Source organism: Antrostomus carolinensis, unplaced genomic scaffold (assembly GCF_000700745.2).
Source record: "Antrostomus carolinensis isolate BGI_N321 unplaced genomic scaffold, ASM70074v2 scaffold17136, whole genome shotgun sequence".
In the NCBI taxonomy this organism is placed as follows: Eukaryota; Metazoa; Chordata; class Aves; order Caprimulgiformes; family Caprimulgidae; genus Antrostomus; species Antrostomus carolinensis.
Window position 1 is genome coordinate 26596 of NW_010321395.1, and position 11280 is coordinate 37875.

At 47.0% G+C, this 11280-nt stretch overlaps 1 protein-coding gene across 1 annotated transcript; it reads right to left on the minus strand.

The window, feature by feature from the left end:
* Positions 1-578: 578 nt before the first annotated feature.
* Positions 579-2786, minus strand: FBXO34 (F-box protein 34). Its single transcript, XM_010169925.2, has one exon. It carries the CDS (start codon positions 2784-2786, stop codon positions 600-602), a length of 2187 nt encoding a protein of 728 aa, XP_010168227.1. The 3' UTR covers positions 579-599.
* Positions 2787-11280: the final 8494 nt, after the last annotated feature.

Below are 11280 nucleotides of genomic sequence, written 5' to 3' on the forward strand. Positions count from 1 at the left end.
TTTCTTATATTCTGACTATACAATAATATTCCTCTTTTCTTTTCTTTTTTTTCCCCCACTGCCACACTACGATAATGGATCTGTTCTAATCTAATTTTAAGGTTATCCAGTTAAGTTGTCTGAAGACTCTTTAAACAAGTTGACCTTTACCTATTTAGAGTTTCTTCTCAGAAACATTCATATATTATACACGATATACAGATTTGGAAACAAGACACTTAAAAAAAAAACCACACACACACACCCACACACAACTATAGCCGCAACACTATCATAGCTGCATTGTAGTGATTACCTTGTTCAGCCAGCTGTCGACTCTGTATGTACAGTTAGGTTTTTTTTATAGTGTTATTTATTTACATAGATGGACTAAAAGCTATTATCTTTAATCTAAAAGGTAAAGGCTCTTGTGTTTTAAGGATGTGCAGTTTCATAGCCCTGTGGAAAAGAAAAAAAATAACCCAACAAGAACAACAACAACAAAAAAAACAAAACAAAACAAAAATCAAAACCACACGACAATTATATACACTGTAAACAGCACAAGGCATGAGAATCTCCTCCTACCCCAACCAATCTCGCAGGAAAGTGTATGTGCACTAATATTCCTCTTCCACGTCGGCTCCAGCTCCTCTGGTTTTCTTATGAATAGCACGGTTAAAGCTGTGACAGGCAGGAACCCAGTGATTGTCATGCAGACCTAACTTACAGCCCGGGATACCCTTCTGAGACCGGTGACAGCACATCCAGTAGCCAGGCCCGTAGGGTAAAGCTTGACAATAGGGTTTGGGATGCCACCGACACAGCGATACGTCCCCTTTCACGTATTTCTTCTTGCACTGCTTGCAAGGGTCTTCTCTGTAACGAGGATCTCGGACCCAGCGGGAATCCGCTGGCCTGATGTTGTAATATTCAATGATGAATTTGAAATAGTAGCAAGTGCATTTGAGAGCAACCAGACTCCTAGTAGGAAGCAATCCAAAAATCTTCACTATGATGTGGTGAGGCAGGAAGGCCATATACTGCTGAGGCTCCAAAAGCTGCTGAATTTTAAACCTGGTCTCCAGAAAGTCATGCGAGACCTGCCTTTTTAAGCAGGAAACGTCAAGTACTTGCAAAGCCCCTTCTGTCGGAGGCACGGAAAGGGCAGATGGCTCTGTAGGGACGTCGTTTCTGACGCACGATCTGGCAGATGCCAAAGCATCCTCATCCTCACCCTCATTTTGGGTTACTTCTCTTGGCTTTTCTTGGGTACTTTCCCGTAGTGGCTGTTGCTGGCGAGCAGCAGGCTGGTCACCTTGGAGAAAAAACAGCCTCCCTGGGAGAGGATCTTCACTAGAGCTGGAGTTAGAGAGCTTCTCTTTCCTGCATCCCTTCTCGGTCTTGGTGACCGATATACTAATGCACAAGGGCTCCTTCCTCGCAGGATGCAGGCTCTGCTTTGGGAAAATTACAGGCTCTTTTGACGTACAATCAACAGTCGCGTTCTTGCTCTGCAAAGAATCTGGTGGCAACCTGGCAGCAGCGGGACAGGCAGACAGCAGAGGTCTGGGAGGCTCGGTTCGCCTTTCAGAATCGCTCCTGCCAGTGGTTATTGCCAACACCACATGAGCAAGTCCCGAGTTCACATTCCCCATCCCAGTATCCAGCCCAGAAGGAAAAGGTTGGCGAGCAGCAGCAGTGCCATCCCACAACTCGGTGTCACCCAGAGGACTACACTGTCCTCTGTATCCAGCCTCTGCTACCCCTGCCTCCTCCAAGCCATCCCCCGGCACCTGGACCCCCGAGGAGCCCTTCCCCACCTCTCCATCGGGCTGGGTGCCGTTTGCCAGGAGCACCCTCCCCACGTTCCTACGGAAGCTGTTGTTCCTCGAGAGGCTCGGGGCCTCCCGCTCGCTCTGGCGCCTCAGGCACTCCGACTCCAGCTTGGCCACCATGTCCAGCACACGCACGGGCTCGCTCTGCTGCTGCTCGCTCCCACCGCAAAGTCCCCTCTCCGCGTGGACCTCGCACGCCGCGGCGGAGGAGAAAGGGTCTGAGCTGGGAAGCGCAGCTTTAGGCTGAGAGCTCAGCCTCGTAGCAGAAGCAGGAGCGCAGGTTTTAGCACAGTCCACCAGTAAAGCGCTTGCTCGTTGCTCCAGAAAAGCCACCATCTCTATGACCGAGAGGGACCGACCCGGGAACACGCTCTCACCGTTGTCGTTCACGTAATGCACCGAACAGTGCTCGATGCCGCAGGCAAAAGGCTCTGGCTGGGAGCACCTGGCATTGGCCTCCCTCATTCTTTCCAGTTGAATTTTGGCTTTTTTAAGATCTACCGATTTTTTCCGGCGTTTCGCTGTTCTTCCGTCGATATCCCACGTGCTTTTGATTTTCATGGAGCCCAGCCGGTTGTTGCTGCCGCACTGCTGGGCTGCGAAGAACGCGATCTTCTCCTTTGTATTGCCAGGTTTCACCACAGCCCAGACATCCAGAGGCCCTTCTCCTTCTTCTCCTTGGTGGATGGTTGCAGACAGGGAGTTCTTCTTTTCCCTGGCGCTTGGACCATCCCCTGGACCTTTCCCGTTCATATTGCACATAGTATTTGGATAAATAATCCCCAGAAGTTTTCGAGATGGAGTCAAGAGGGAAGGTTTTGGGAAAACGCTCAGTTTGGTGCAGTTGTTGGTGTGTTTGTCTTCCTGTGCTGATCTCTGATGGCTCATAGGTGGGCCTCTCAGGGAATCTTGGCTTATTTCTGAAGATCGCTCTTTCTTCTGTAACTTGAGATATGGCTTTAAGTGCATACCAGAAACCCTGGGAGAAACAGAGAGGGAAGAAGTTAGAGTTGCAAAATATGCCTGCCTGGAATTAGAGAAGGTGGCCCAGAGTAGGTACCAGCGTGCCTCCTACTCTACATCGAGCACCCCACACCTCAAAAGGAACCACATGAGAAAGGGAAAAACAGCAACCAAGGCTGCTGGAGAACTTGGAGAATAGACAACTTGGAGAACTTCTTGCAATAGGATTGAATTCTTAAGGACAACAGAGATCTTCCCATTTTAAAAAAGAAATCTGTTTCCAGGGAGTTGCAAGGAGAAATCCTAACATTTAAATTACAGCCATTGCTGTGGCAAACACAGCTAGAGATTCATTCCAGAGCCAGAGCCATCCTTCTGCCCATTGGTTCTTCATCCAGTTGTGAGGCACATGTAGGTCCAAGGGTTTATTTTGGCATTACAGAGTCAGAGAATCACAGAATCAGAGGGGTTGGAAAAGACCTTTCAGATAAACGAGTCCAACCATAAACGCAACACTGACAAGTCCAACACTAAACTATGTCCCTAAGCACCATGTCTACACAGCTTTTAAACACCTCCAGGGATGGGGACACCACCACTGCCCTGGGCAACCCCTTCCAATGCCTCAGAACCCTTTCAGCAAAGAAATTCTTCCTCACATCCCATCTCAACTGCCCTGGCCACAACTGGAGGCCATTACCTCTTGTCCTGTCCCTTGGGCCTTGGTTGGACAGACCCACCCCCACCTCTCTCCGCCCTCCTCCAAGGGACTTGCACAGAGCCACAAGGTCTCCCCTCAGCCTCCTTTTCTCCAGGCTCAACAACCCCAGTTCCCTCAGTCACTCCTCGTAAGACTTGTTCTACCAGAGATAGAGATATATATATATTTATTATTATTTTCAGTAGATAAAGGACAGTTGAAGCTGAAAAGGGAAATTAGCAAGTGTAATTATATTCATCAGAGATCCCAGCAGATACCTCATCTCCTAATACCACCAAAAATGAAATCTCTCCCTCAGCAGATCAATAATGGCAAACTTGGTGTTTGTGTGTCCCATAAGTGTCCTTACACCGTACATCTGATGCCTCCCAAAAGCAAGAGAAGCATCACGTGTGGCTGAAGAGAACCACGTTCAAGGACGAGCCTTTACGGTGAAGAATTTAAAAGCTGTAAAGGAGACACTTGGATGCTGCTGACATTAGAGCTGCTGTGACAGTCCCGGGCACTCAACTCCTCCTTTCTGTCACCCCTTCGCAGTGATTCTTCAATTCAAAGCTCAAAAAAAACACAAGCACCCAGGGCAGTGCCACATAGGACACAATTATCAGGAGACTTCAGGCTCTTCTCCCAGGAGTATCACATAGGCACATTACACACCTAACTGCAGCTTAGGTTTCCATGGTGATCTTCAAATTGGTCCACTAAAAATCCTCCTGTTTGGAACGGGGATAATCTGTGATCGCTCGTTTAACAACAGCGGGTTCAACGCCACAGTTATCATGAGCTGATACGGGCACATTCAGATGCTGAATGTTTCCCTTGACAGCCACCACAAACACAGTCTCTTCAGTGTTGTGTTTCTAACCTAAAACCAGCTTTGAATTTAAAACTTTGAGACACAACATCTAGAAAGTTGGAGAAATTTATAAGTCTGACACCTGCAGTTCGCACACACGATAGGTTTGTATCGGACAGATGCAGCCAGAGTCCAGCTGGGCTCTCCCCTGCCGTGCCACAGTGCCATTGGGACACTCACCTGATGTCCACAGGGTACCTGTGGGGTCAGCGCACGAGGAGAAGGGAGCCCAGCTCACCCGCCCCTTGAGCAGACAGAATTGCCTGGATTGGAAAAGACCTTTAAGATCATCGAGTCCAACCATGAACCCAACACTGACCAGTCCCCTATGACTAACCCATGTCCCTCAGCACTATGTCTACACGACTCTTCAATCCCTCCCGGGCTGGGGACTCCACCACTGCCCTGGGCAACCCCTTCCAATGCCCCAGAACCCTTTCAGCAAAGAAATTCTTCCTCACATCCCATCTCAACTGCCCTGGCCACAACTGGAGCCCATTTCCTCTTGTCCTGTCCCTTGGGCCTTGGTTGAACAGACCCACCCCCACCTCTCTCCACCCTCCTCCAAGGGACTTGCACAGAGCCACAAGGTCTCCCCTCAGCCTCCTTTTCTCCAGGCTCAACACCCCCAGTTCCCTCAGAGACCCACCAGAGTGCAGGGACGGCTGCAAGAGGGAAGTCACCATCAGCACATGCTGACCAAGAACGCACGTGGACGTGCTGTAGGAGCAATCTGGAGTGCAGCCTGGAGACCTTCCAGGCAGTCCCGACCCATGGATTAGCCAGGGCTGGAGACCCTCCAGAACAACCAACGGCAGAACAGAGAGCTGAGCCAGAGAGCACCAGAGGAAGCTGAGGGAAGGCTCTGTAAGCAAGGTGCTCCCCTTCCAGCTGCTGATGTGACACCCAAGTACGTGAGGGCAACACCTCAGCCAGGTACCACCTGCGTCCATCTGAGCAGAGGAAGCCTCCTGCCCTAGAAGCTTAACCACCACTTTCCCCTGAGGTTTTGGTTCCTCCTTCCAGCCCTAGTGATAAGTAGTGAGGGGATGTGTGACAAGTGTGGGGCAGAGAGGTTCTGGGGAGGTACATCAGGAGGAAACACTTCATTCACCTTTCCACTAGCGAGCATAAAACCCAGGAGACCCCTTTGGTCCCTGCAGTGTTTTCGGGGCCAGGAGGCAGATGCTGCAGGGGATGATGTTATGTTCTCTCCCCTCCCAATTTTATAGGAAGATCATCACAGTGCCAAAACCATCTGCATGTCAACAACAGGCTGTGGGGTAAGTGAGCTCCCACTACTGCAGATACACCTACCCAGTTCCTGGGTTAATTCTCTCCCTGTGCCTCCTGCCTGCTCATTCCAGCTCTGGTTGGAATTGGGTCACCTCCCAATTTAGTCTCTTCTGCAAAACGCAACCGAGTTATTTTATTTGCCTTCTCAGTTGGATGCTCAAAACTAAAATAAACTGATAAAAATAGAACTTTGAGGTGCTGAAAGAGATGAATAAGAGAGAATGGGAAATCAAGACTGCTGTACTTTGTTCCAGACACATTTTCTACAGGGTCTGCCCCATCTTGGTTGCACTTTATAGCTAAGCAGGGTCAGGCCACCAATGTGCTCGGGTCAGAGCCCAGCCCAGAAGAGAGCAGGTCAACAACTGCAGGCAGCTGCTGCACAGAATCAGAGTGGCTTGGGTTGGAAAGGACCTTAAAGACCATCCTGTTCCAACCTCACAGCTGTGGACAGGGCTGCCAACCACTAGATCAGGTTGTCCAGGGCACCATCCAACCTGGCCTTGAATGCTTCCAGAAATGGGGCATCTACAGCTTCTCTGGGCAACCTGTCCCAGTGCTTCACCACTCTCTGGGTGAAAAAGTTCGTCCTCATATCTAACCTAAATCTCTTAGTTTAAAACCACTTTAAATCTCTCTCTCAGTTTAAAACCATTTCCCCTTGTCCTATCACTCCCTGCCCATGTCAAAAGTTACTCTCCCTCTTGTTTATAAGCTCCCTTCAGGCTGAAATGAGGTCTCACCAGAGCGTTCTCTTCTCCAAGCTAAACAAGCCCAGCTCCCTCAACCTTTCTTCAGAAGACAAGTGCTCCAGCCCTCTGATCACCTTCCTGGCCTCCTCTGGACTCGCTCCACCAGCTCCACATCTTTCTTGTGTTGGGGGCTCCAGGCCTGTATGCAAGACTCCATCTGGGACCTCACAAGGGCAGAGTAGAAGGGACAATCCCCTCCCTGTCCTGCTGCCCACCCCTCTTTTGATGCAGCCCAGGACACAGTTGGGTTTCCAGGCTGCAATCACACACTGACTGGTGCCTGCAGCCCTCCCTTCCCATCCAGGAGGGCATTTTGGAGCGGTGCTTTTCGGATTAGAGAGAGACAAGCTCTGATTGCTGCCCACCACCATACCCTGGGGAGAAAAGGTGAATACCATTAAATACACAACTTTGCACGTTGAAATCTCACGAGCTAGGAGCAGAAGATTAAATTTCATTCATGAGTTTTCATGCCAGGGTGTTTGAAAGATGAGCTGAACGTGTTTTTAAAAAGCTTTCTTCAAGCAGCTTTCAGGATTCCAACGGGACAATCAGTTCAACACCCTTCATTAAGAGAAGTTGCAAACGAAGGTGAGAGCAGGTATTATACGAATGAAAACAGGACCAAACTGGTTATCCCAACAGGCTCAGAGGACGTGTTTAGCCAGCAAAGTTGGTTCAGCTGCTCCCAGCTATTTCTGGTCTATGGAGAAAGACAAAAGGGTAGAGTTCTGCCTCACCTATTACGGATTTCTCGTTTAAGGTTTTATTTCCTCCCATGTTTCAGTTAGTCTCTGGCTTGGCCAACAATACCATTTAAGGTTGAAAAGTTATAATTTACATAACAAAATTATGCCTTAGTCAGAAGTTTTACTGCCAGAATAATTGCCTCATTTGAATTCAGTTCACTGCACTGTTTTAATGGAGGCAGATTTAAAGAAAACCTTCGTTAAACAGCTTCAGACAGCTACAAAGGAGTCCAGCTAACTCCACCTGACCAGCTGAATGGCAGTGCCACCTGCCTCCCAGTTTTTGGGCAGTGGGGAAGGGAATTTCCATTTTAAAAGGGATGTTAGTAATGGACCTTACTTGAAATGGAGGGAAAAAAGCAGCCCACACCCCAGACATGTTTTGCTGTGAACATTAAGAACCATCTTTGATGCAAACACAGCTCCTTCTCTGCACGTCAGCAGCACATTTCATTTCTAGCTCCTAGAATTGGAACAAGACTCCCTAGCAGAAATTACTTTGAAGATGAACCAGAGCCCAGTTCCCACCCACAGACTACCTTATTTCTGCAACACTTTAAGTGCTGGCAAGCAGAGAATTGTGGCAGCTGCAGGTAAGTTTTTAAATATTTAAAAACATCAAAAATAGTTGTTAAAAGGTGAAGTCACTGACAATTCCCTATGATACTTAATTCCAGAATAATTCTGTTTGCTTTCCTCCACCCTTTAAGTTATCAAGCTTCTAATTTTATCTTTAGAGACAACAACTCTTCAGAAGTTCAACGGAGTAAGCATAAAAGGTTTTCAATCCTAAATGTGCAGTTTGGAATTGCTGATAAGAGATAAATGTGCCAAGAATGATCGGTACCGAAACAACTAACAGTGCTGCCTTTAAACTGTTATTCCACCCTTAAGCTGATGAAATAAAAAGGCCAGTTTTTGTATTTCTAATCAGCCATGTCTGAAAAACAGGATACTTACACGTCTGGAATGACACTGCTGTTTTTACAAGTTGTAACTCCAGCTTGTTTCCACTACACAGTTTTATCAAGTTGGTTATTACATGGGATTGATACAGAAATATCTGCTTTTATACGTGTGCAGACATGCACACACCCCTCCTCTCCCTACCAAAAGGGAGACCCATAAGCTACCATGCCAAGCTGGCCAGAATCTTTCTGCATCCTTTTGCATTTACATATCTTCTAAACCACTGCAGCCTAAAAATAACATATTTATGTCAGTGGAAGCTCCAAAGCTGGAGGAAAAACTAGAAAAGGCTCAATATTCACAACTCCTTTTCTAGGGTCCACAGAGAGTCTACAAGTTCCTCACCATATCTTAGTCAGAGGCTCTCACAACGCCCTGTGAAGTCAAAAGATTTCCTCTGGCCAGCACGAACAGCAACAAAAAAAAAGTGTAATCTGCTCAAACAGCATATTCACACTGCAAGTTTTCTGCACAAAGCACCGGAAAGTTTTATTCAGGCGAAAATTTCAATCAAAACCCCAAAGTTTCCTGCGGATTTCTTTTTGTAAACACTAACTCCAGTCAACAAAAGTTCCTAGCGTTGCTGACTGCGTGTGCAGTGCCAACTACAACTCTGAAAAAAAAAACCAAAAAACCCTCAGGACATACTAACATAAGGCAGAAGCCAAAAAAGAAAAGAAAAAAAAAAAGAGAAAACCCAACAACAATAAAAACCCACACCAAGCATAACCTCTAGCAAGGCATTTCTCTTCCCTGGCATCCCACTTCTCTGTCTGCAGAGCTTAGCTCTGTGTAGGACACCAGTAATTATGAAGGACTGAGTACTGAATGCAAGTTAAGCTCTGGTCAACCACTTGTTATTCCTGGAAAGACTCGGTGGGTCCTTTGGGCACAATCTCCTGTACCATTTCCATCCCCTCTGCACCGCTGGGGCAAGGCAAAGCAGACAGAGAGCTGCTTCAAAGGCATTCCATGGATTCTGCCGGGGCGGGAACGTCCCAGGCGAGCAGTCGGGATGGACGATGCTCTGCTACTCACTGGAGCTTGTTCTGGCACGTGGCAAGTGTCCAAGCTCAGAGAAAGGCGGGTTGGGAAGCACGATCCTCCAGACCAGGGGTGGGTTTGACTTCAGCAGCTGTGAAGGCATCTGATTTCCAAAAAAAATCCAACTCCCTTGCAGCAATAACTTCATATTAAAAGAACTGCTCTTGACCCACCTCCCAACGCCCGTGAAACTGCCTCTTGCATCCATCAGAGAGCAAGGGAGGATCATCAGAGGGTTTGAGGGTAAACTATCTTTTTTACTTTGAGGTAAAAAGCTATCGGACTGCTGAAGCAACACTCTCCACTCGAGCATCCAGCCCTGGGGGGAAGCAAGAGCTGGAGGAGCAAAATGCAAAGTAGGCACCTAACTCTTAACTTTGGGTCCACCATCACTTGTTCAGATGCCTCAGGTGTTCAAATAACCTGACTTTGGGGGAGATGAGAGCCAATTATAGCTGCACACAGGAGCAGTTATAAAATTCATCATGCATAAAAGCCATCAGCTCCACCAAGTAGAGGTTTCAGGTGACAGATTGCACATCCAAGCCCAACACACACCAGCTACTCCAGTTTGAGGGCTCCCACCCATTAGTAAGTTTTAAACACATTTTAAAGTGAACACACACACACATATACGCCCTTCAGCACAGTAGCCTCAGCTCCTTTCTAGATTTTACACAGGAAGAAATGTCATTTCTTTGTCAGTCTTTTGTATAAAAGCACTTACTGTGAAGTGAGTGACGTCAAAACAATTCTTTGTTGAGCCTGAGGAAGCTGAAACACATGTTCCCTACTTCCCAGTCACACTACAAGATGACACAGTGATGACATAAAGCAGAGCAGAATAAAATGAACTCAGAAGATTTGGTACTCAAGGTTAAGCTGCTCCAAAAACACATAGCTCAAAGATGATGGGATAGCACACATGCCTGAGGGGGAACAAGCTAAGAGGAGAAGGAAACACGAAAGTTATTTGGGAGAAGAACAGTAAGAAAGAAAGAAAAAAAAAGTGATGGTTTTACAGGACTTCTCCTAAAAGCTGCTCAGAGTAACACAGAGACAGTGAAATGTTTCCTTCTGGAAATGTTTTCTCTTCCTTGATTAAAGGAAGCACCTCTCCTATGAAGACAGGCTGAAAGAGTTGGGGCTGTTCAGCCTGAACAAGAGAAGGCTCCGGGGAGATCTCATAGCGGCCTTCCAATACCTGAAGGGGCTACAAGAAAGCTGGGGAGGGACTTTTCATAAGGGCTACTAATGACAAGACAAGGGGAAATGGGTTTAAACTGAAAGAGGGCAGGTTTAGATTAGATATTAGGAAGAAGTTCTTTACTGTAAGGGTGGTCAGACACTGGAACAGGTTGCCCAAGGAAGTTGTTGATGCCCCCTCCCTGGAAGTGTTTAAGACCAGGCTGGATGAGGCTTTGAGCAACCTGGTCTAGTGGAAGGTGTCCCTGCTGAAGGCGGGGGGATTGGAACTAGATGATCTTTGAGGTCCCTTCCAATCCAAACCATTCTATGATTCTATGATTCTATGAAATCATTACTGAGATACTTTATTAACTGGAAGAGGATCAAGATCCTTCTGGGTATCATGGCACAACAAATTTCTTCAAACAGTTAACGAACCAGCACAAAGCGATGCTATTTAGACCTTCATTTTTTGTGCATACACAATGAGAACACATGAAAGGTTGTTGAAATTAACCTTGGACTGCAGTATCGTTAAGAGACTCAAGAGTTCAAAAGAAAGAATAAGCAGAAGTAGATCTCGAGGCAAGTCACCAGGTTGTTCTTTTGAAACTCAAGACCGAAAGGAACTGGTTCACAAAGTCAGCTGCACTGCGGCACAGAGGATTTTGCTGCAGACAGCACAACCCAGCAGGTATTCTCCAGGAGTCAAAAGGTGTTTTCATTATTAAGAACACATCCCAAACAAGAACAGAAGAAACTCCAACTGAACCCCTTCCTTCTTCAAGAAGCAGACATGAAGCAGACACAGGTTTCAAGTCACCAAGTCAGATCACTTGGAAAATTGTAACTTAGAAGTCAAAAAGTCTAGGAATAAACGTGAGAACTGGTGAAGCGTTAAGTTCCTGCAAAGACATTTAAAAAA